Below are 26,401 nucleotides of genomic sequence, written 5' to 3' on the forward strand. Positions count from 1 at the left end.
GTGCAAATAATGCGGGACCAGTTTACTCTAGAGTAAATTACTCCAGAGTCAAGTGGCCTGGGCATGCATCTACACATGCAGGGACTTGGGAGTAGATTTCCTGCTCAAGGCAGCAATCTGCTCCCAACCCATCCGCCCTGCACCAGCCCCCTACAGTATCCAGGGGGAGCTCTAGGCTCCCCCTGGGTGCTAGCCCAGGGGCTGGCAAGGAGCACAGGGACATTGCTCGCTGCTCCAGGACCTGCCTGTTCCCAGGATAGGCTCTGCCACTGAAGCCTGGGAGGGAACAATGTCCCCCTGCCTGGCACCAGGGAGCTCCCAGCCTCTACTCCACAATCATGATCATGGGGCTTGGAATGGGATATTCTTACCTCCCAGCCCTACCTCCAGTCATGAGGCCCAGGCTGGGAGATTCTCACCTCCTAGTATGAGCTCTGCAGTCATGGGGCCTGAGCTGGAAGCCTCTTCATTCTCAGCCCTAGCCCCATGGTTGCAGGGCCTGGGCTGGGAGATGCTTATGTCCCAGTTCCACACTCACGGGGCCCAGGATGGGAGATTCTTCTCCCCCAGCACCAGCTTTGTGGTTGTGGGGCAGTGATGGAAGATCCTTCTCTCTCAGCACTGGCCCCAAAATCATGGGGTGAGTGCTGGGAAATAAGGATCTCCCAGTGCCAGCCCCGGCCCATGGAGCAAGTGCTGGGAAAGAAGAATCTCTCAGCACCAGCCCTGCCACAATGGAGCTGGCACTGGGAGAGAAAAATCTCCTAGCCTAAGTCCCACGACCATTGGACTAGGCCTGAGAGACAAGAATCTACCAGCCCAGGCTCTGTGACACAGGGCTAGGGCTAGGAGAGGAGAATCTCCCAGCACCAGCCCTACAACCATAGAGCCGGCACTAGGAAAGACGAATCTCTCTCAGCGCTGGCCCCATAACCATGGGGCTAGGGCTGGGAAATAAGAATATCCCAGCTCCCAATCCCCAATCACAATTGTAAAGCGAAGGCTGGGAGATGAGAATTTCCCAGTCCCTGCTCCCTGACTGCAATTGCAAGGTGGAAGCTCCCTGTTGCTGAAGCAGGGGGACATGGCCCAGGCATGGGCTCTGGTGGCGGAGCCCTGCCCAGCAGCAGGCAGCTCTTGGGGGCAGGGACATAAGCTTTCATGCTTACTTAAGAACATTCAACTGGTTATTGATACTTGAAGAAAAAGCAAGCATCAAAATATTTTCAAAGAGATCTCCATAACAGGCCTTAAAAACAATCCATGAACAAAGCAAATTCTAAATAACATTATAAGATGATCACAGTAATGATTTGCAACTACAACCTTCAATACAAAGAAGACAACAAAACTAAAAGTTTTGAAATTGGAACTCCTGAGAAAACTGACCTAGACTACTAAATATAACACCAGAACTGTATGGAAATGTCCTCTCTCTAGAACTCCATAGGAGAGCCACAGATCAACTGCCCTAAAGGGATACACACCAACAATATTATATATACCTAGATAGATAGATAACCATAAATATGCATATATAGTGTGTGCATTTAGGGGTATAGAAAATGACAATCAATATGTAGATGAGAAAACCATGTAACAGTATATGCTTGCATATAAAATAATCAGAGCTAATAAAGTGGGAGGGGGCATTAATATCTGCTGTTATTCCACCAGAGCAAAAATACATTACTGTAACAAAAACATTAAGACTTATATGTTAGAGTTTAACAATGTGTAATATGACTGAAGCTCAATATTTAAATGGAAGGCTTATGTTTACAAATAGGGTGTTAGGTTTGGATTAAATTATTTCTTTTACAGAGATATAATAATGTACATGAAATGACTTAGAACACACATTAAAATACATTTCAACATTTTCTGTTTATTAAAAGTAGATTACACGGATGTTCCAAAAACTCTCTCCAGTAAGTTGAATCCAGTACTTAAGATTCACCCGATTCATGATCTTCAAACATAAACAGAAAATATTGTTAAAGATCCATGTATAATAACTGCCCAGGTTACTGCAACTGCAAAAGAGAAGAAAATTAAATTGCCTGTTGACATGCTCTAAACTTCAATTTGCTTTCATTACTTATTTCCAGATAAGGAGTTGCTGGGCAATCTTTTGTCATGGCAGAAACAAATTGATGGAATGCATACAATTCTTATGATGTTCCTTGCAACATTTCTGCTCAGCCATTTGAAATGCCATAATGCCTTTCTAAAAACATGCTGTGAAGAGGGAAGAACTTGGTGCATTGCTTTTCAGACTGGAAAAAGATAAAACATGAAACTGTAGCTGAGCAAGAATTTTCCATCAGAAAAATTTTCCACAGGAAAAAGCAATTTTGCTGGAAAATTACAATTTCCTGCCAGGAAATCAAGATGAAGGGTCCCCACCTGGAAGGCACTTGTCAAGTTTGTTTTCTTGCTGCATAAAGAATGCATAATTGACAAATTCCTTCCTAGTAGGCAAAACAAGAGGCTTCCCTCCAGCTGGAGGCAGAGAAGCTGAACATCTCTAGTATCCCTGAGGATAAACTCGCTGGGGTGGGAGGAAAGCCTAGGTGTTCAACCTCCAACAGCCTACCAGCTAAGCCACTGTCAACTTTACTTTTCAACCACCATGGAATGGACTGCACAGAACAAAATTTCTATTTTTCAACCAGCTCTACAGAAAAGAGTCAAAGGGGGTTTTGTAAAAGATAGTATATATGTTCAGATATTTGCTGTCTCCCACCTCCCCTTCCAAACAAAGCGCAGGAGTCCACCCTATATCAGGCCAAACATTGACTGCATAGGGAGCAGAAGAAAGAACTGAAATCATTTTCTACCTCCTTTCCAACACCATAGAACCCTCTCCATGTGAACAATACATGGGTGAAATGCTCCAGGATGAAATCCTGGCCCTGATGAAGCCAAAGGAGTTTTAGAATTGGTTTTAAGGGAGCCAAGATTCCTTGTGTCCCCTACCAGAGTTTATGGATGTACAGTTGTTACAGGCCAGCCTAAAGTAACTCAACTGAGTTTCCTCTTCACATTTTAGAAAAGGGTAATTGTAGGTCAGGAATGCCACTCTGGGTGCCACTGTTCTGTCACAAACCAGGGGATTTTCTGTACAGTTTCCCCCCATGGCCTCTGTCACATTTAACTGAACACTTACGCCAAAATATTCAGCATCAGCATACAGACGGTATAAAGTTTGTAGTCAACTCAATATCATAGCAGAACCTTCACCTCCTTCAAAAAAAGGACTCTGGCTTTTCCACCTATTACAGAACAACTTTTCTGTAAAGAAGGTAATGGCATCATAACCAGCAAGTACTTTCCCTCATATCTCCCATTTTGGGTTTTGTCTGGTAGAAAATGACAATCTATTGAACTATAACTTCATTGAAACAGCAACAAACATCCTTCCTACCATCCATTTCCTACCATGGCACAGTTAAAATTTGAAATCATTTCACTTGCTACATAATACAATAATAATAGACACAATGTGGATCAGATTTAGATACCGTAAAGACTTTCCAGCAAAAAATCCCCCAGGATGTCTCCCAAAGCTGCATTAAATTCAGGATTGTTGTAAAGTAACCACAACTTGGAAAAATGTGTCAGCACATCTTAAGTTTTATGGTATGTTATGATTTATAGTGCATTTACTCTTACAGGGGATGATACATATTTTTGAGTTATAGCTTGGCTCCTACTACACTGCATATTTATTTAAGAATATTGGATGTTAAGCAACATGTTCAACAAATGTCAAATGAAAATGGCAGTACCTATTCACTTTTGTGATTGTTTTGCTGACTCGAATGATTTTTATTTTTAGTGTCAGACCATTTCCCAGAATCACTCATGTGGGAGGGGGGATTATTATTTAATTTTTATTAAACTAGTGTTGGAACTGATCCAGGAATAAATCACATGGCAAACCATTTAACTGAAGTTTATAAATCAAGACTAATGCTTTAAAAAGTTATACAATTTTAATCTGAAATTTATTTTAGCTACAACTTTTCTAATCACTCATTTTACAATGGTGTGCCACATTAATGTCACTGTAGTTACTGCTCTGATTTAACTTAGTGCAGAGGCTTTTTCAAGCTTTGGGCCAAGAACAACCCAGCCCCAGTCCAGCATGGGCTGAGTGGCTTCAGTGATGTGTCAGAGGCAAATGGCGGGATGCTTTCCCTGCACCCACACTGGAGCAATGCAGCTGGGACCTGTGCTCATGCTACCGCTGCTTCTCCCAGTTCCATGCTCCCCAGCTGCAATGTGAGCACAGCTTCCACTCTGGAAGCTGTACCCCCATTCCCCTACCCAGCCTGGCCCTGGCGCAGCTTCACTCCAACTGAAAGCTGCTCTTGCATTGCAGCCAGGGAGAAGGGGAATGAGGAGGTAGAGGCAGGGAGAAGCAGCAGCAGTGAGGAACCAGTTTCCAGTTGCTAGGCCCCAGCGCAGCTCCCCACCAGCAGGAAGCTGTTCTTGCAACCCAGCCTTGTGGAGAGCGGGAAGAGGAGATGAGTGGGGAGAAGAGGCAATAGTGCCGGCATATCTTCCACTTCCCTAGCCCTGGCACAGCTCCTCTGACTGGAAGCTGCATCTATGTTGCAGCTTTAGAGAAGGGAAGCAGGGGGCAAGGAGAAGTGGCAGTAGTGTGGACACAGCTCCTGGCAGCTGAGTCCCATATAGGAAGAGGAACAGTAGACTAGAAGGAGCCCTCCTGGGCCACAGAGCTCAGTTCCCTGCATTTACAAACCACCGCATATCAGAGTCCCAATGCAACCCATCTCATACACCATAGACAAACCACATTACAAAGGCAAAGTTAAAAACATCCTACAGTATGCAACGGATAAAAAAGCAAGGGAGACAAGCATGCCAGCAATGCCCTGCTATTTTAACAGAAGAGAAGTTGAGGTATTAGGTTAATATACAATGAGCTGATCCTGGGAGATGGATGGGAAGAAGTGGTAGTGGCACCAGCACAGGTCTCAGCTCCCCAGCCCTGGCATAGAACACTGCCTCACGCTGCAGAGAAAAGCAAAACCCCTACAGTCCTCTCCAGACTGTCTTCAGAATCTGGTATTTCCTTTGGTTATGAACTTTTAATTCCAATTGAAGCATTCTTTAAAGTAGTTCAAAAGAAAATCAAGGTACTGAACAACAGTTGAGATATTACCACTAGTATAAAATTAGCACTGTTTTGTTTTTTGGACCTGACGTTTCAATCTACAAATATTTCATTTGTCTAAAATGTTGGGGGGGAGGGACATAAAATTAAGCAATGTTTAGGGAGTAGCAATATTATTTCTAGCTGTACATTTCATACCCAAGTTCAAAACCAACTTCTTGCTACTTAGTCTTAGGTGGGGTTTTAAACTCTTCCCATTCTCGGTACTGACTGGACATGGCCAGAATGGAGAAGGAACTAAAATTCTACTGTAGAGAAAACAAACAATCTGGGCAAACAAGACAGACTATATAAAGGAGTCAATCCTTCAATCTTTCTCTGCTATGGTTGTAATGAATAATACTGAAAATATCTTACTCCATTTCTAAGAAGTGCTGAACACTCAGGCCTCTAGCTCATGTTACACTTAAGATGAGATTAACTGAATACAGAAAACATGTAATAATTTTGTGCCTGGTTCCTATTTCATCATTAATTGAACACATGGCCAGACTATGGCTCCCATCCACAGGGCGTGCCCCTTGTCACAGTACAGCAGTGCAATGTTGTAGTCAGTAGGGCAAATAATACTCTGGCATGCATTAACCAATGGATCTGCAGCAAAACCAAGGAGGTGATTCTTCCACTCTACTTGGCACTGGTGAGACTGCAGCTGGAGTACTGTGTCCATTTCTGGGCACCACACTTTAACAAGGACATGGACAAGCTTGAGAGAGTCCAAAGAAGAGCACCCCATATGATCAGAGTCTTACACAGCAAGCCATACAAGAAAAGGCTGAGGGATCTGGGACTCTTCAGCCTGAGGGGACCTGGTAGCACCTTCCCACTACACAAGGGGAGTACACCAAGGGCTCAGTGAGCTTCTAATCACTAGAGCACCCGAGGGGAAAACTAAGAGTAACAGCTACAAACTCCTGGAAGACTGATTCAGGCTTAACCTTAGGAAAAACTTCTTTACAGTCAGGGTGTCCGGACTGTGGAATAAGCTCCCTCCAGGAGTGCTGCAATCACCTATCCTGGAAATCTTCAAGAAGAGACTAGACAGCCACCTTGCTGGAATTACCTGACCTCGTTATTTTTCCTGCTTGGTGCAGGGGGCTGGACCCGATGATGTACCAAGGTCCCTTCCAGCCTTACAATCTAAGAACCTGTAAAACGGAGATCCCCATTAGCTGACAGGGCTTCCAGCCACAGGAGCTTGCTATTTGCCAGTGCAGAGGGAGCCTAGGAAAATAAACTCAGGCTCCCCCCGGCACCAGCAGGAAGATGTGATGGAATCTTATACTCTATCCCACAGTCATGCCTCCTGCCATGCATGTGTGGCATAGAAGGAACCACAATTGTAGAGATCATACATCATAGCTCATGAATTCTTTACTTGCATGTCTGCCAGGGGCCTCTGAATTCCAACTTAAGTCAATAGGAACTGAGGGCTTTCAGAACCTAAAATTGGTTCTTTTTTTTTTTTTTTAGTTGTGCATATTGAACAGAGATTAATTATTTCTCTGATTGCTACATAATATTCCATGAACAGAAATCCATATCTGTAAATCTCTAAAAGATTTTTGACAGGTATTATTTTGAATATTTTAATATGCTTAAGTTGTTTATTATGAATAAAGAATGTCAAGAAAGTCACCGATTTTAAAATATTTTATGCTTCTTCTTCTTCTTCACCTTGTTCAAATCAGTGAGAGGAATTTATGAAATATCTGACAAAGGAAATACAATACCTGGAACCAGTGTGTGCAATGTAAGTCACAAAATAACTAACTGATTTAAAGATTTTACTTCCTTTACACACCTTGTGCACTAACATCACATGAAATAATGAATGCATGCCTGGCTCTCCTGTTCAAAAAAGTTTAGATTAGTACTTTTTCATTACAGAGTTAGTCTGGAAGGTTATTTTTATTTATTTCTAAACTGCACCTTGCTCTGAAGCTGTGTAACTTCTTTTGCAAAAACACTATCAATTGTGGCTGGCATTTGCTTGTAGATAGAATTGGAGAGGTCTTTCTTAGCAGATCCTTTGTACTTTGCCTAGAGAGGAAAAAAGGAAACAAATAATACAGCAATAGCTTCAAGCAGAATCACATAATAACTTTAAAAAAAACTTTGTTTCAATGCGAAAGAAAATGATACAACAGAACTGTCATATGGGAAAAGACATAAAAGCGTGTCACAGAGGAACTTACAGATTTATGCAGATCATCAAAAAATTCTTTAAAGAATTTTAGATGAATGAAGCTAATCCATAAAACAATGTAAGGTACATCTCCCCTACCTCTTTTTTCACCTCAGAAAATGGTACCAAAATATTTGAAATACCCATGTAAATACCTGTATTCTTATATGTACCATCCTTAAAAGGATCTCATAGCACCCCCGAGTGCTATGGCCCACTGGTCAGGAATCACTGATTTAGACTGTAATTTCAAGGCAGGCACAATTCCTGTTCATATGTAGCACAGCAAGTGCCTAGGCACTAGTATAATAAAAACAATAACTCTTCCATAGCTCTCTTTCCATATCTGTAAATTGAGTGTAGTTTCGGCTGTAATAGAACCATATACATTTAATGCCTGTAAAGTGCTTGGAGGCCCTAAAAGAAAAGTATTATATAATTCCATGTTATGATTATACACAGACTGCATACAGTAGTGATAGTGCTTTAACTCACTTAAACTTTTAGATCATATTGTTACTTGATATAAATATACTCTTCTCTTAAGAATACTGTTATTCAAGTAAACGGACTTTTTCTTGGTGAATCAGTACTAAAGAACATGCTGCAATCTTTTATATCTTACCTCAGAAATAAAAGCACTGATATTTTTCACATGATTTAACTGAGGGGTGTCAGGAACAAATATGCACTTCCCTTTAGATTTTTCATACTCTTCTTTATAGTGTATCTGCAAAGAGAAAAATGACTTTAAATCAACTCTAAAAATAGAAACATACAATAGTTTTCTTTTTAGATTTATCCCACTCCTTTGGACTGGACACTAGAATTCTCAGTTCTATGCTGTATCACAGGCTGTATCAAAGTAATCCAGAGAGAAAATATACAACTTATAAACTGAATACATAGGTAATGCAAAAATCATAGAAATCTTTTATATGAAAAAATGAAAAGGAAGGATTGTTTTTCATACAATAGTTTTCTTCTACTCTACTGTTTGCAATTCATGAAATGTACTTTTTTTTTTTAAATGGAAGATGTAGTTTTCTTTCTGGGCTAGGTAAAGAAATAACACATAAACCAGTGTAAGTGATCAGAAACTGGTCTAATCCTGTAACAGAAGAGAAGTTCAGTGCACATAAACTGGTTTCAAAATGGCAGACCCAGTTTAAGATAGACCTGAATGGATGTAGTACTGTATCAGATTTAATCGGTTTAGGTTAGACCCATCTATCAAATTTCTGTTCCAAATCCCCTCCCAACTCAAGTTAGGCTGCAGTCCGTTGGTATCCTAGGACGCATTGCAGCTACCTGCTACCCACTCCCCACCCCCTGGAGGGAACCTGGGCTAGCCTCCACCAGTGCTCCTCTGCTCTGGCTGAGCTGGTCCAGCCCCACGCCTGGGTTGTCACAGAGATGAGGCAGCAAAGCCTTGGCGTCTCAGCTTGCATCCTGCCTGTACCCATCAGCCTAGCAGAGCAGCAGGGGGGAGACAGGGGAACAGAGCCCCCTTGCCCTGGCTCTGGCCTACCCAAGCTGGGGTTTGCCCAGCCTGGGGGGGGGCCCTACACTGCAAGGGCTTTCCACCCACCCTGATCCTGGAGCCCCTAAGCTAGGGTCTCCGTGGGGGGGGGGAGAAGGGGTACACACCACAGGGGTTTTCCCCTGCCCCAGTCCCAGTCTCTGGAGCTGGGGTCTGCCAGCTGTGGCAAGGCCTGTACCATGGGGATTATCCCCTGCCCTAGGCAACCCTTCCATGGGCAAAGGTAGTGACTCACAGTGGACAGAACTGAGCAGCCTGACCTAGCCAAGCCAAAGGGAACGCCCCACAGTGCAGAGCTCCCCCAGCTGGGAAGACCACAGCTGGGGAGGGGCCAGGACCCCACCACCATCTGCCATCCCAGGGCAGGGAGAGACTCCATGCTAGCTCTCTCCCTTTCTCCCCCACAGCTCACAGTAAGGGATTGGGGGCGTGTGCTGGGCAGCCAATCTGGGATGGGCCCTACTAGACTGGGCTTTGCTGCCCTCAGCAATGGCCAGCAGACTGGGAGGTGCGTGGGGGTGCCCATTGCCTTCTGGCCTCAGCCAGTGCAGGTGTCTGCCTGCCTTCACCAACCAGAGTGAATGTGAGTTCTGTTCACTAATAGTCCAGTTTATGCCACTTCGAGAAACTTGTGAAGATTGAATTGTTCCTCCTTGGGCTTTTTCACTGTCTGTATTTAGCCTTCATTTCAAGGTCAAAATTGTTAAAATCATCCTCTACATTCCCACATTCAACCTTTACAATGCACATCTGTATTTTACAGTAGCATAAAAATGCCATTTTATGCATCTAACATCTAAAGTACATCAGTTTGCAGTCTCTGATAAAAAGACCATTTCCAAAGACAAATAAAAAATCTTAAGTTAATTAATATATTTTAAAGTCTGTTCTATGTACAACACAGAATCCTTTTTGTACCTTTCAGTATAGAAACAAAAATAAAAATGCCTTTCAACCTTCCTTGCCAAAAATATTTGGTTATGTTCAAATGCCAACACAAATTAATTCCCAACCTTAAACGTATCATAAACTTTACAGCATACATGCATCTAAAACACTTATATTACTCTTACTGAAGTCAGAATTACAGCTTTGCATCAGAGGGATTATAAAAAACCTCATACTATTTATTCAATTCAAAGTGAATTATTTAGGATTGTTTTCTCATCATTATCTGCTATCATCTCTGTAACCTCATTTTTACATTTTGCACTGCAAACTTGCTGAAAAACACTGACAGAAGCAATATGACCTGCATCTGAACATTAGGGAAAAATGTAGTCTTCAATTTCCTCACTCCTTGAATCTTTGATGAATATCACAAGCTCTAGCCAATGTTCCTCAAAGATGAATTGGAAAACTCTTCTCTAGGATGGTAACTTGGTCTCCCTTCAGAGTCAATTTTTGGCCTTTCTAGTGACAAAGGGAATTTGTTAACCATATTTATTAATCTGAAGTCAGGCAGAAGGTAAGGTGGATATGCACCTTTTAGACTAACTAAGAGATACATAGCATGAGCTTTCATGATCCCAGCCTCATTTCATCAGATGCTGTGAAAGGACATGCACAGAGAAGTGTATTAAATGAAGAGAATGATTTCAATACAAAAGACAGGGAGGGAGGGAGGGAAGGGAGAGGGAAAGGCAAACAAGCCCATAAGGTGAAAGGGATCCAAATGGCCGATCCAGGTAATGTCTTTCACAGTCACACTAGTAGGGACTGTACCAGGAAGGGGCCATGGTTCCCAGGGGACCATTTGCGCCCCCCCCCCTCCATGTCCCCCACTGATGTACCCAGAGCCTAGGTGACCCCATTCCTCCACTGCATACAGGGCACCTCCACACTGCACTATGTGCCTGGTGCCTGCTGCATACTATGCCCCCCCTCACTGAACTCCGCCTACTCCTGCTCCCCACGCCTCCCCACTGCACTGCATAGCCCTACCACACTGTGCTGGGCACATCCCCACTGCTGCTCCCACATACCTCCCTGCTGCAGCACATGCTCCCCCACTGCTAATCCCTGTGCCTACCTGCTACACTGCACACCCCACTTACTGCTGTTCCCTGCAACTCCCTGCTGCACCACACACCCAGACATGCTGATTTACCCTTAGCTTCCCAGCCATGAGCTCTCTGATGGCAGGCTATGCTGCACTATAGCCCCCTACCCCTTGAGGAAGTGGCAGGAATAGGAAGCCGGGGGGGGAGGGGCTGGAGTTCCTACTTGCTACTGCAGCAACAAGGGGAATGGCAGCTGGGTGGGAACCCAAGGGCTGCAACTGAACTCCTTGGGGATGACATGTAGCCCACAGGCTGCTAGTCGGACAGCCATGACTTAACTGGCCCTGTAGTTCTGTGCATGCTATTATACGCATAAGCACAATCAAGGAGCATTATGTTAAATTAAAAATGTTTTGGAAGGGTTAGTAGATGCTGATTTTCACCGTGTGTGCATGCATGAATGCATGTGTTTTCAAAATGTAATTAGCATATACTTAGCAATATGCCAGACTGAATAAGGATACATGAATCCTATAATTATATGTACATAGGAAAGTCAAACATGAAGGATTCCTAAAATGTGTCTAAATTGAGGGAGTGAAAAACAACAAAATCACTGGCCTAATGTTATTGGCCTCCTTCCCTCAAATAATTAAATAGCATCAGTGTCACCCCAGCAGTATTTTCATTTTCATCATCTATAATTTTCCTGTGGTAACTCCTAAAAGGCCCAGTGTGGCAGGGCACTTGGGGTGTCTGCCACTTCAAGAGCTCAGGTATCCTGCGAAGCTGGCAGCAGGTGTGGGCCAGGACTAATAGAGAGTCACTGACCCAGGGAGCTGGCAGGTGAGGCTAGGCTGGGTAAGGGGAGTCTCCTGACTCAGGAGAAGGGCTAGGCTTCGCATAGGTGTAGTCCCAGGCCCTGACAGAAGTGGGCAGTAACATCTTGGGGCCTGCTGCAAGAACACTGGAGCACCACCACTTAAGAGACACATGAAGCAGTCTGTAGGTTGGGGAGGTACTAAGGGGAGGAGGAGAGTCCTAGGGATGCAGGGAGGGGTCCGGAGCCTCATGAGAGGCAGGGAATGTGGGACTGGTGGGTCTAGAACCTAATGAGGGGCTGAGAGTGTGAGACTAACGATGGTCCAGGAACCCCAGAAGGGAGTTAAAGTAAAGGAAAACATCCAAGAAGGATACCATCTGAGAGGCATGGGGCATGGTATAAGGGAGGAATGAAGCCATGCAATTAGCCCACAAGGCAGTGGACCATATGCACCTGGTGGTCAGTTTTGAAAGCAATTTGGGAAACCCAGAGGCAGCCTCTCTCATAAACGTTATTAAAATCAAGGTGTGGCAGGTGAACGAAGGGGTAACTGCCCACACATTGAGGGCTGCAGGGACTCCAGGGGCTTCACAGCCATACTGGAGAGGCACCCTGCCACACCCAGCAAAAATGTCCTAATTATGCATAAAAGTTTTGACTGGATAATTATGACAGGGCATAAAACAAAATCTTTATGTCATGCTTTAATCCTAGATATTCCACTCGGCTATACACTTTTTTTTATCACTTGGCATCAAGAAACTGGAAGATGGAAAAGTAGGAATGGAATAGTTGTGCCATTTTTTAACTCTAAATACTTATTCATCATATGAAGCATGCAAGAGGTTTTCTGAAACAGGAAGACTATTTGAGGTGAACAATATACAGTGACTGAAAGAAATGGCCAAAAAAGCTTATGTTCATATTTCAAACTTGAGGTTTAAAATTTGGATATGAAAAATATTATTATATGGAATTTAATACCTACCTGTCATCTCCCTTTCACCACAAAATATTATGCTAAGAAAATATGTTCTTTGTGGGCCTAGAGCCACCATTGCTTTCTCAATATTCAGCCCCTTTATAGCTGACTAAATCTAAAACAAAAGGCGCAATTTAAAAAAATGTAAAGGTTTTCCATCATAATCATTCCTCAGGTTATGATCCTAACTCTGTCCTTACTCTTCATTTGGATCTTGATCTAAAATACCGCCAACACTGGCCAACAAGGCTGGTAATAAAGAATTGACTACATTTCCTATACTGCTACCAGAAAGGCAGGTTTCAACTCTCAACCATTTCATTTGAAAATAACTGGAGATGTGATAGCAAAAATCAAATACTTTAAAACAGATGTAAGAACTAAGGGTGCAATGATAAAAAGATTTTCTTGGCCTAACCCAACAGCCAATGATCAACCAACCATATTGACTGATGCCAGTCCGATAACCAATATTTAGTAATAGTGCAAGGCATTTTAAATTACTGACATAAATAAGCCATTCTTGTTTGTTTTGAATTTATAAACACACATACACTTCCTGCCTGCTCTGGCCCTCAATGAGGAGGGCAGTAACCGCCTTATTCCTATGCACATTGCTCCCTCACCCATGACTCCTACCCACAGTCCTGCTCCCCTGCACAGCCTGAGCTGCCTTCCTGCGCTGGCAGGGTGGACCCTCATGCGGACCATGGCGCCATATGCATTTGGAGTCCCAGAGCATGCTACTGCTTCAGTGCTGGCAGGCCCTGAGAGGCCAAGCTCCTGTAGCTGCAGGGGGAAGCCACTTCTGCAAATGCACCTGGTGCCCAGCAGCACAGAGTATCCCTTGCACAGTTCCTTACGACAACCCATGCACAGCCCAATAGCTTCACAGCAGCCCCGGTGCTCAGGCCCCTGCTGTGTGTGCTGTGTTGCTGTGGCAGTGGCAGCAGCAACAGATGCTGGTAACGGTCCCTTTGTTCGTGAATGCAGCACCCTGTAACTGCCCCCTGGTGTCCCCTCCCACTGCTCACCAGGAAAGGGGTGAGAAAGGTCAACTCTAATGGCATCTTCCTCTTGAACAAACATCTACAACACCCTGTTCTGCCAGAAAAACAAGCACAAGACATCATGGGAACACCCACAATTTAAGCATTGGCACTTGATTAACAACACTGTTCATGCCCAGGATCACAAAGATGTCCATATCACCTGACCTCTGCTAGAAGCTGACAGTTGCTGGAACAATCACCAACCTATCCGCTCAGTTATGTCACTCAAACTGGCTCCCAAACAATGGCTGCATCAGAAGCAATGCCAACAAAAGATCAACACTGAAGGACTCAAGAACCCAATCAAGTAAGACCTCTTTCACCAATGCCTCAATGAAAAACTGGTGAATTCCAGTCAACAACAATGGGAGAATGTCAGCAGCACTTGGGGTGGCTTCAAGTCCACCATCAGCAGCACCTGGGAAGAGACACTTGGATTCTCTACCAGGAAACATCAAGACTGGTTTGATACAAATGACCGGGAGATCCCAGAGTTGATCAGCCACAAGACAAAAGCCTTTTGTGCTTGGCAGAATGACACCAACTGCAAGAAAAAGAAATTGAATCTCCAACAAGCCAAGGCAGAGGTCCAAAGAAAGACCTGTGATATGAAGAACAGATGGATGGAAAACAAGGCAAAGAAAAATCAATATCTCGTGTATATCCATCATATGCGTGCCACCAAAGCCATCCATGGTCTGAACACTCACAGCGTCTATACACATGCTGTGGAGCGGAAGGGGGAAGAGACACTGTAATTAGAGCAGCTCCAAGAGCCACTCTAAATAAAGTGGCTGCAGCATCATGTGTATTCAGCATCCCATGCTTCAAAATGGCAGCGGGGACACTTGAACTAAAGCTCATTTGATGAGCTTTAGTTCAAGTGCCCCCACCACCATTTTGAAGGATGGGGACACTGAATAGATGTGACATGGAGGCTGCTGGAACAGATTAATTAGTACGGTCCAGCAGACTCTATTAGTCAAGTCTACTCCAACATGCTAATCTCCATCAGAGAAGATGTCTGGCACATATATGGATGCCCTCAAGGACCAACCCCCTTGAGATCTAAGGATGGAAGAGACCTGATCAAAGAAAGGGGAGACATCAACACACACCCATTAGAGGAGCATTTTGAAAACCTTCTCAATCAAGACTCTTGTTGCTGACAAGAACGCTCTCAATTTCATCCCACAACAGCCAGCCAGAGATGATCTCGGAATCTGTCCAAGTCTTGACAAGGTGAGGAATGTTACCAACCAAATGAAGAATGACAAGGCATCTTGATCTGACAGAATCTCCACTGAAATCTTTAAGGGGCAGTGGGGGGAGGGAGAACAGCTGACATTACAGCTCTATGCCTTCATCTTAAGGATCTGGAATGATGAGGAAATCCCCAATGACCTTAGGGATGCTATGATTGTGACATTTTTCAAGAAGGGAGACAAGTCCGACTGTGGAAATTATGGATAGATCATCTTCCTGTCCACCACAGGAAAAACCATTGTGAGAACCCTCCTGAACTGTCTCCTTCCACTTGCTGAATAACTCCTACCCAACTTTTACTAAATACATTAAACTGCTGCCAAAAGCAGCATGTGCTCATTGACAGAAATGAACTATAAGTCTGATTAAATGCAGCCAAAACTGAGCATGACTGAAAAAAACCATGGCCCATATTGAGTACATATACTGAGTATAAACATTGACTATAAAATACATGGCCCATATTGTACACGAATGCACAGAGCCTCGGAAACAAGCAGGAAGAATTAGAAGTCTTTGCACAGTCAAGGAACTATGATGTGATTGGAATAACAGACTTGGTGGAACAGCTCGCATGACTGAAGCAGTCATGGATGGATATAAATTGTTCAGGAAGGACAGGAAGAGGAGAAGAGGAGGAGGAGTTGCACTGTATGTAAACTCCATGATTGCTCAGAGCTCCAGAATGAAACTGGAGATAGGCCAGTTGAAAGTTGCTGGGTTAAGGTTAGAGGGGAGAACAAGAATGGTGATATTGTGGTGGGTGTCTTCTATAGACCATCAGGCCAGAGGATGAGGTAGAAGAGGCTTTCATCAGATAATTCGCAGAAGTTTCCAGATCAAGGCCCTGGTTTCCAAATCAAGGCCCTGGTTTTCCCTGGGATTTCAGATCACTCTGGCATCAGCTGGGAGGGCAATACAGAAGTGCATAAGTAATCCAGGAAGTTTTTGGAGAGTATTGGAGACAACTTTTTGGTGCAAGTGTTGTAGAGACCAACTAGGGGCCATGCTGTTCTTGGTCTACTGCTCACAAACAGGGAAGAATTGGCAGGGGATGCAGAAGTAGGGGGCAAGGTGGGCAGCAGTGACCATGTGACAACTGAGTTCAGGATCCTGACAAAAGGAAGAAAGCAGAGCAGCAGGGTATTGACTCTGGACTTCAGAAAAGCACACTTGGACTCACTAAGGGATCTGATGAGCAGGATCCCTGGGTGGCCAGTCTGAGGGGCATGAACGGTATATGCCCCCCAGTGGCTGGGGAGACATAGCTGCGCTGGTGGTGGCAGGAGCACACAGCCACAGCCCAGCAGTAGTAAGCTGGGAGCTCCTGAAGATGCCTCTGGCACTGGCCGGGGGTGGGGAGTAGCGAGCACAGGCACCGCTGGCAGCAGCCAGCAGCGATCGTGGACTGCCTGCAGATGCTACCAGCAGTAGAGTGGCGAGTGGTGACCATCCGTAGGCACCTTTTTGCAGGGGGTGCACCGCCACACTCAGGGGGTGCATGTGCACCCCCTACGCATCACCCCTACTGAGGGGGAAAAGAGTCCAGGATTGCTGGTTGTACTTTGAAGAAACCTTACTGAGGAACAAACCATCCCAATGAGCAGGGAGAATAGCAAATATGGCAAGTGACTACCTTGGTTTAGCAGAGAACTCTTTGGTGAGCTTAAATACAAAAAGGAAGCTTACAAAAGTGGAAGCTTGGACAAACAACTTGGGAGGAGTATAAGAATATTACTCAGGCAGGGATGAAGTCAAAAAGCCAAAGTGCAATTGGAGTTGCAGCTAGCAAGGGACATGAAGGGTAATGAAGGGTTTCTACAAATATATCAGCAACAAGAGGAAGAGCAGGGAGAGTGTGGGTCTCTTACTGAATGGGGGAGGCAACCTACTGAGAGATGATGAGGAAAAGGCTGAAGTACTCAGTGCCTTTTTTACCTTGGTCTTCACAGGCAAGGTCAGCTCCCAGACTACTGCACCAGGCAGCACAGTTTGGGGAGAAGGTGACCAGCCCTCAGTGGTGAAAGAACAGGTTATGGACTACAGTATTTAGAAAAGCTGGACATGTACAAGTCCACGGGGCCAAATGCAGTGCATATGAGGGTGCTGAGGGAGTTGGCTGATGTGATTGCAGAGCTGCTGGCCATTATCTTTAAAAGGTCCTCGGTGATTGGAAATGGACAACTACAGTATTCATCTTTAAGAAATGGAAGAAGGAGGATCCAGGGAACTACAGAACAGTCATCCTCACCTCAATCCCTGGAAAAATCATGGACCATATCCTCAGAGAATACATTTCTAAGCACTTAAAAGACAAGAAAGTGTTCAGAAACAGTCATCATGGATTCACAAAGGGCAAGTTATGCCTGACCAACTTAACTGCCTTCTATAATGACAAAACTGGCTCTGTGGATATGGGGAAAGTTGTGGACATGATATACCTTGACTTTAACAAGGCTTTTGATACGGTCTCCCACAGCATTCTTGCAAGCAAGCTAAAGAACGGATTGGATGAATGGACTGTAAGGTTATCAGAAAGTTGGCTGGATTGTCAGGCTCAACGGCTAGTAATCAATGGTTCAATGTCTAGCTGGCAGCTGGTATCAAGAAAAGTGCCTCAGGGGTTAGTCCTGGGGCCGTTTTTGTTCAATGTCTTCATTAACTTTCTGAAAGATGGGGTGGATTACACCCTCATCAAATCTGCGGATGACACAAAGCCAGGGGTTGTAGTGGATACACTGGAGGATACAGCTAGGGATTCAGAGTGACCTTAGACAAATTGGACGATTGGGCCAAAAGAAATCTTAGGAGGTTCAACAAGGACAAGTGCAAAATCCTGTATGTAGGATGGAAGAATGCCATGCACCAGTCTAGCTTTAAAAGGCTGGGGACAGACTGGCTAAGCAGCAGCTCTGCAAAAAAGGACCTGGGGGTTATAATGGACAATAAGCTGGATACAAGTCAGCAGTGTGCTTTTGTCGCCAAGAAGGCTAACAGAATACTGGGCTGCATCAGCAGGATCATTGCCAGCAGATCAAGGAAAGTAATTATTCTGCTCTATTCTGTACTGGTAAGGCCACATCTGGAGTATGGTGTCCATTTCTGGGCCCCCCACTGTAGAAAGGATGTGGACAAGTTAGACAGAGTACAGCGAAAAGCAACAGAAATGGATCAGGGCCTGGAGCATGTGACTTATGAGGAGAAGCTGAGTGAACTGAGTTTATTTCATTTGGAGAGAAGACTGGGGGGGAGGGGCGGGGGGGGGTGTTGATACCAGCCTTTAACTCTCTAAAGGGTGGTTCCAAAGAGGATAGAGCTAGATTGTTCTCAGTGGTGGCAGATGACAGAACAAGGAGCAATGGTCTCAAGGTGCAGCAAGGGAGGTTTAGGTTGAATATCAGGAAAAACTCTCACTAGAAGGGTGGTGAAGCACTGGAACAAGTCACCTAGAAAGGTGGTTGAATCTCTATTCTTGAACGTTTTTAAGGCCTAGCTTGACAAAGCCCTGGCTGGAATGATCTAGTTGGGGCTGGTCCTGCTTTGAGCAGGGGGTTGGACTAGATTTCCTCCTGAGGTCACTTCCAACCCTAATTTTCTATGATTCTATAAGTAAGCATACTGATATATATAACACCTATACTTTTTCTGACCTATCTCATGACCAGAACAGTTCATCTGACAGTCCATAACACAGATCTTTAGTTAAGCATCATCATCCCCATTGCAATAACTGCAAGTGTGCACCTGCATGCCCACATGCCTAGGTGCTAGTCTCCACCTCCTGTACCAGTTACAATCATGCAAACCACCTCTATGCCCCATCCTTTCCCCTCCCCTCCCCTTTCTACCCTCTATCCCCTTACAACCTCTCTGTTTCTTTCCCCAGTCCTTTCATGGCTCCACCACTCCTGAGTCTTCATCATTTTCATTGTCCCCTTCCTCCTTTCTGTTGGTCTCATTCTTTTCCTTTTCCATGCATCTTCCACCAACTTCTCTTCATCATCTCTTTCTGGCTTCTTATAGTACAGCTGCAGCTTACTCACCCCCATTCTGATGCAGTCTTCAACTGTAAGGTTTGTGCACCTGTACGTGAGCAGGTTCCTGGTCTTCCACAAGGCATTCCTGAAGCAGGAAATGAACTGGCTGAAGTGGGCTGGCAGGGTCCCTTGCTGCTTGGCCAGGTATCTGAATAGCACTGCATCTCTGGTCAAAGTCTTGACCACTATCACCATCTGGAGGAGTTCTTTTACTCTCCCAGACATCTGCCTGGCATATGACCAGAGGAGGTGGTCTACTGTTTTCTCTTCCCACCAGCAGATTTGCCTGGGGCAACCCACTGGGTCTCTCCTCCCACAACCCCCCACTGTGTCTCAGTACCCTCACGGGAAGTGCCCAGTGGGCTACCTGCCAGTTCAAAGCTCTGTGTTCCTTCTGCAGGGTCTTGTGGAAAATCCACTCTTACATAGCTTGGCAGCTGTTGCCAGGGAGTACTCCCACAGGTGACAGTGTTTCTCTTGCTTTTACCATGTTCTGCATCTTATGGTAGTTTGTCAGTGTTGCTGGGGCCTCGTTGTGTAATTTGTACCTGTTCCAGAAACACTCCAGGACCTTGTAGAATCACAGTGGTTCCCAGACCTCTGGATGCATTGGGCAGTATGTACCACCAGAGTTGCAGAAGGTTCCCTGTAAAATATTTCATGAAGCAGGCTGCTTTGGTGTCTTCCGCAGCAGCCAGTTTGCAAATCTGGCTCATGTACTTGAGCCAAAGGAACAGCAGGATAGCCAGCATTTCTGGGAACCGACCACAAAAATAGGTTAGTGCAGCCCACCTGAACAAGATAGGGTGTATTGACCATTGCACTCAGTTCCCCTCAGCACTAACCCTTTTTAGTCATGGTGAGCCATTACACTCAATATATTTCCTCTTTACTCCCACAGCTGTCCTTCTTTCCCATTTCCAATTATTCCTGATGGGATTTTGTGTGTGTGTGTGTGTGTGTGTGTGTGTGTGTGTGTGTGTGTGTGTGTGTGTGTGTGTGTGCACCTTTAAAATACAGGCAGGTATTCCCTCTGCAGGGAACTGGCACTGGGTCTGGAGGTACTGCAATATCTGTCCAGCAGTGGGAGGGATAGAGCCAGCTGCTATATTTGATCTTAGCCAAAAAGGTTGAAAGGCTGATAGGAACCTACTATAGGGATATGTTACTGCAGCTTATCCAAATAAATATATGGCATTGCCCACTGTGCTCAGTCCCCCTTAGTGCTGTTTCCAAGTCGTGGTGAGCCACCACACTGAATACATTTCAACTTCCTGTTCACTCCCACACCTGAGCTGCACCTTTCTTTCCCATTTCCAGTGAGTTCCATTTTTAAGCAGCCTTAAATGTTTGGCAAACAACACCAAATGGGGCCCCAAACAATTCAACCAGAACCCCCCACTTTTGTTGCATATGATTAGTGTGGCCCTGCCCTCCACAAAGTGGAGCCAGACAAGGTTGCCCTGTGCTTCATCTGCATAGAAATTTTTGGAAGATCCCATGGCTTGTCAAAAACTCCTGGTTCCAATCATGAATGGGGGGGCTAAATACCACATGGATCCTTTGTGGGGACCATCTGGAGTACCCACACATACTGAGTAGTGCTACAATATAGGGACTCCATGACTTCAAATGCCATTGACTTGGTTGGGGGCCAGCCCAATAAACTATATGTTAAATCATGAGCCTTTTGACTTTGGACTAACATAATGAATAGTGTGTACTGTATATGAGTAATATAAGTAGGTACAAAAGTGCTGCTTAAAAGTGTGTTTATATCTGCACTAAAAAGGGTTAAACATTTCAAAAAAGGTAAAATGTATCAATTCTGGATGAAATAAGTCTATGGGGACCCACAGTAATTTGCCTATATGCAAATTACCACAGGCACATTTATTTCAAAGCCAATGTTTTCAAAATTGCTCCTCACTTCCATGCATTCAGGGAGAGTGCAATCTGACATTAAAATGGGGGGGAAGGGCTGCAAGGGGAAGAAGATGGGGGGCTCAAAAGGCCAAGAGACTACTTGACTCCCCACCACACTCAGATCTTTTTTTCATTGCTGTAAGAGGAAAAAATTGAAGGCAAACCTCCAATAGTTAGATTATATGCCTGGAAAATTATAACAAATGTATACATTTTCCATATATCTAATAATCACCGGGGTGGGAAGTGGGGAAGTCAACTTATATTCAGGGTCATTTTGTATTTGAGTAAATATGGCAACACTCAAAGCCATTTTATAAAAATGTATACTTTTCTGTATCATTATGGATTTTACCATAGGTTCTTTGTAGCAAAAAGCAATTTCAATTTAACAATTTTTTTGCACCTCTTCACACAAACTCACACATTTTCAGACTCAACCTCAGATACAACCATAGATGTGTACATTAGAAAAGTTTCAAAAGGATCTGAACAAAGCAAACCATTGTGCTCCAACCCAAACCATCAATAAAGTACAAGATAGCCTCATTTATTTCATGAATTTTGGTTCGAATGTCCTGCTAAAGTGTGCATAGCCTTTTATAATTAGGTCACATATTCAACCATGGTTTAGGTAATTGTACAAGTGCACATTTTCCTTTGCAAACTCAGGGACCTGTTTTTTCTGTAGTTTGTAGCATTGAATTCCCTTTCTTAATAAATCAGCTTCTTGTAAAAAAAAAAAAAAACAACTGAATCTTATAACTCAAAACTTGAATAGGTTTCTGCTGAAGTTGATGCAAGTCTTTAACTTCAACAGAATTGATTTCAAAGGGAGTTGGATTGGGCCCTTAAGAAATTATTATTGTTGTAATTGTTTCCCTTTTAAAAATACAGTTTCAATGTGCATGTAAATAGGAAAACTTTTAATTTTATGAATAAATTTCTGTGTACTTAGAGGATAGCCACCTTTGCATAATATTTGTGCCATTTATTTAAATGCAAGCAAATGCATGTCTGCAAACTTAAATCTAACTTTAAAAGTCTGTCCTTAAATCTAGAAATTAATTATTTACTTTCTAGAATTATGTAAAGCTGGGTTGTCAGCAGCAAGGATTACACCCAGTACCTCTGGATTAAAACCCATGAGACTGACATAAAAGAGCTATAGCAGGTTCATCAACATTATTATTTGCACTGGTATAGCTACTAGTGCCCCTGAACAATAGTGCCCCTAGTACAATAAAATTACTGTGATCCCAGCTGCAGTTATATTATCATCTTTCAGGGGCCTAGAAGCCCAGACATGGGCCAGGATCCCATTCTGCTATGTTTTAAACAAAATTAAAAGACAATTCCTGCCCCAAACTGCTTACAAAATAGGACAAGAGGTAAGTGACTGATTCTGGAAGACAGGGGAACTAAAAAGCTAGGGACAGACGTTATACATATATGAACAGATGTTCAGTGCACATAAACCAGTTTGAAAATGGCTGAAACTGGTTTGAGATAAACATGGTTGAATATAGTATCAGACTTAACTGATTTGGCTCAAATCAGTTTATGCAGTGTTTGTCCCAGACCCCTTGCTGGTTTAAGATAAATCAGACTCCTCCAGCATCTCGGCATACTCTCTGGGCTGGGCAGGGCTCTCTGCTCACGGCAGAGCTGGCCCCACCCCTTTGCTCCCTTGCTGCATCTCCCCTCCTCCCCCTCCCCATGCCCTCCTAAGCAGGAATTCCCCCCTCCCCTCTGCCTTGCTGAGGAGGTGTCTGTGTATTATCTAGCAGACCACATGATGGCTACAGTCTGTGCTGAATCAACAGGTATCTAGCACACCCTGGCTTCTAGCCTGAGCCACTGCAGGCACGTGCCTGCATTTCTGGGATGTCTGTCTGGTTACAAAACTGATTTAGCCTAGCCAGCCTGCAAAGATTGAATCAATTCAGGCTCAGACTTTTTGAATGTCTGTCCCTAGCCCAAGAAACAATGATACAATACCAGTCAGCATGACAGGCAAGGGTCTCAGCCAACCATCATAAAATTTTGTTTTAGGTATCACAAAAGAATTTCCTAATGCTGCCCTAGAATACATTTTAAGAGTTAGGGTCTTTAAAGTGCCATCCTAAGTAATGTGGATTACTTCCTTCGCTGGGGATAGTGCATAAGTGTGCTACACATTCAACCAAAAATGAACGGATCAATTTTTTTTAACCTTGTCAAGATCTAATCTTAACATTCAGTTGATGGCAAAGAGATGCTGAATCAGACAGAACTACAATTTAGACTAAAGGATGAATAAAGTTAGAATAAATAGCACTATTTTCAAAGTGAATTTGCTGCAAGTTGCAAAGAAACACTGGTAACATAAACATATGAACTTCATTATCATGATTCAAGAGATAAGGTAATTCACCACTTTTACAAAAAGGGGTGTGATGCTTTCCTTAATGATATTTTTAGTTGTGTAACAGCTTCTTTCACTCTTTACAACAGCATGAAGGACATTTGTATAGCAGAATGAAAACAGAAGAGGAGATAATAAAATACAAATAAAAACAAATGAAATGGGTCCAACTTAAATGTGGAAAACAAAGGGACTGGAAAAGAAGGTGATGCTTATGCCAATCAAAGTAATAATTTTGAAAACACGTTTTAAAAGATGTAATTTAGTAGGGAAAGATTAAATGAGATGATCAGTTTGGAGTGAAAGGTGAAAACACAGGCACCATGAGCAAGCACCTGCCAATTTCAGATATAATAGTGGGAACCCTTTAACAGCACATGACACATGAACATAGGTACATCATAATAGAAAATTCAGAAAGGACTGCAATAGGCTTTAAAAATCATAACACCAGGTTAGAGTCAGAATGCAAAGAATGCATACTGAGCACAGAATAGTCATACCATCCCAAGCCATGAGTAACCCAGATGCTGAACTCTGATGGAGTAGCTGCACTGGCAGCGCTGCAAAGAGAGGGACAATAAACTAGCTCCCTGTGCACAAGGACACATGCACTGTTACAAGGTCATCCAAGGGAAAACTAAGTCATATAAAGCCATTATATACATATGTATAACACACACACAAGCACGGCACTTTTTTCAGTCACAAATTTACTCATTGTCAGATGAATACAGTCGTTCATTAGTATATTTACATGATTAAATGCTCCTCCATAAACAAGTCGTGCAAACAAAACATAGTCTATGCAAAAGTTTACAGAGAAGTAGATACAGAGGGCTACAAATATGGTGGAATAACTAGCAAAGTGGAACATGAAAGCCATATTCCATACTACATACCCATTCCTGCTATGCATTGAGCATTATTTCCAAACTTAACACTGCCTGAATGAAATAATATCAATCTAACCCTCACGGTGACATGCATCCACTGTAACTGAAGGAAGCCTAAAGAGGTTCTGCCACCATTCCTGAAAAGTGTGACGGTAGGGTAGATTTTAACTCTTGGGTACACTAATCATGCTGAAATTTCAAATGTAGATTTCTTGGAAGAAATTGTACCATTCTTGACCTGATCAAATGTCCATTAATCTGGTGGAAATGCATTCACCGATTTCAGAAAGAATTGGATCAGTCCAGAAAGTGGGTTCCTTTTTGGTATGTTAACAAAGTGAATTCTATTTGAAATTATATTTGTTCTGGACCATTACTCATTACTATCACTTCAAAAGCATAAGTGGCACAGTTACTTAAGCTTCACAAATCTCAGGGAAAATCTGGCATGTGCTTCTAGACTGAATGCATCACTCTTCCAGCAAAAGCCAGGTCTGTGAATCATTACAAGGTTGAGAGACCCCAACTGCACTCAGTTATTCACCTTAACTTCTAACTCCTTACAGAGCAAGAGAGAACAGCACAGCTACAGTATTTATCAATTATCAGCAGCAACCAGCACCAAAACCTAGAGATATATATTCTTTTTTCATTAAAACAAATAATTTACTAGCACTTTTCAGAGGGTTTTGTTTTAGCATGAGAAAAGGGAAAACTGTAGAAAAAAGTGGGATAGCAAAATTAAATGTTTTTCAGGTCAGCTTAATGCTTCATCTTTACTTTCTTTTCAGCTTTTATATGACTTGACAGGCATTTATGACATATGCTGTTCATTTCCAAAATCAACACATAGATAGCCATCAATATCATTGATAAAAATATTAATAACCTGTATTCCCTCTCAAAATACCTTAAGGTTATTCAGTAATGATTTTACCAGCTTCTGATAAGACTATATTCAATATTCACCAAACCCCCATACAAAGATTTAAGTATTACCAGACAGCCCACAGACTAGAAAAGTTTTAATCTTGTCAAGTTATAATCCCTACCCAGCATGGTAGTGTCTAAGCATTCCACATACACTACCATTCAATCAGATAGCTGTTATTTCTTGATAAACTTCCCACAGTAATGAATTTCCTGCATCCACTAAAGTCCTCTTTTTGCATATTTTAATATCGGAAAGATAATACACTTAATAGCTTTGACTAATAAAGCCCCAAGACTGATCTAGCCCTCACTTTACAGTCTACAAATGAACTTCCAAATGTCTTAGTCCAGGAGTAGCTGGAAAAAGCATTTTTTCATGCAAGTCTCCAACTCACCAGCAACAGGTTGCCAGCTGCCAGTCTCCATCTTAAACAGACCATGAAGGAGACAAGTCACTCTAACTGTTGCTAATTAAAAACAACTCCCCAGTTAGTGTACAGTGGCAAAGCTCTTTCTGGGGTGCGCATTTCAACAAAAGACAAAAAGCAAATAAAACTTAAACCTTAGCCAAAGAAAAGTTGATGTTTCTTCATTAATATGAGATAGCTCTATTTGTTTCACCAGCTAAGAAACTACTCCAAGCTGTTTATGCCCTGGGAACATATATAGTAGATTTCTATACTTGTTTTAAGTTAAGAATTTTTAATTAAACAGTCTTAAAAGATACGCTAACATTTTAATAGAATTTGCCCATATATAAAGGTCAAGAATAATATGCCAAACAGTTCGGCAGTTTTATCACATAACAAAGGTATTTAATGTTACCTATTGAGATTTAGTCCAATACATACCATGCAGAATGGCTCCCGGTTCATTTTTGAGTAGGTAATATAATGTGTTTGTTTTAACTTATAATATATTAAAGGGTTCAGGGTAGGATTACCCTACACATAACATTGTCTTTCTCCCATACCACAGTAGAGATCAGCAGACATTCTCACTGCAGATCATTTTCAGACAGGGAATTGCTGCCAGAATGTCCTCTATAACACAGCCTGAGTTTTGCAACACCCTCCATGTTGGCATTAAGCTCCTGCGTTTTTTTATGATTTTTCATGCTTGATGTGAAGCTCAGG

At 43.1% G+C, this 26,401-nt stretch overlaps 1 protein-coding gene across 10 annotated transcripts in view; it reads right to left on the reverse strand.

The window, feature by feature from the left end:
- The window catches only part of NEBL (nebulette), a 488,546-nt gene that overhangs the window by 145,252 nt on the left and 316,893 nt on the right, over positions 1-26,401 (reverse strand). For 8 of the 10 annotated variants that reach the window (XM_090047275.1, XM_090047280.1, XM_090047276.1 and 5 more), the window contains 2 exons: positions 8,023-8,127; positions 7,142-7,252 (listed from right to left, as the gene is read on the reverse strand). The exons of the other annotated variants lie outside the window; for them this stretch is intronic. In XM_090047275.1, coding sequence (XP_089903401.1) covers positions 7,142-7,252; positions 8,023-8,127 — 216 coding nt within the window. The remainder of the gene's footprint in view (positions 1-7,141; positions 7,253-8,022; positions 8,128-26,401) is intronic. 10 annotated transcript variants of the gene reach the window in all.

Source organism: Crocodylus siamensis, chromosome 5 (genome assembly GCF_052110815.1).
Source record: "Crocodylus siamensis isolate JL-2025a chromosome 5, ASM5211081v1, whole genome shotgun sequence".
Lineage (NCBI taxonomy): Eukaryota > Metazoa > Chordata > Crocodylia > Crocodylidae > Crocodylus > Crocodylus siamensis.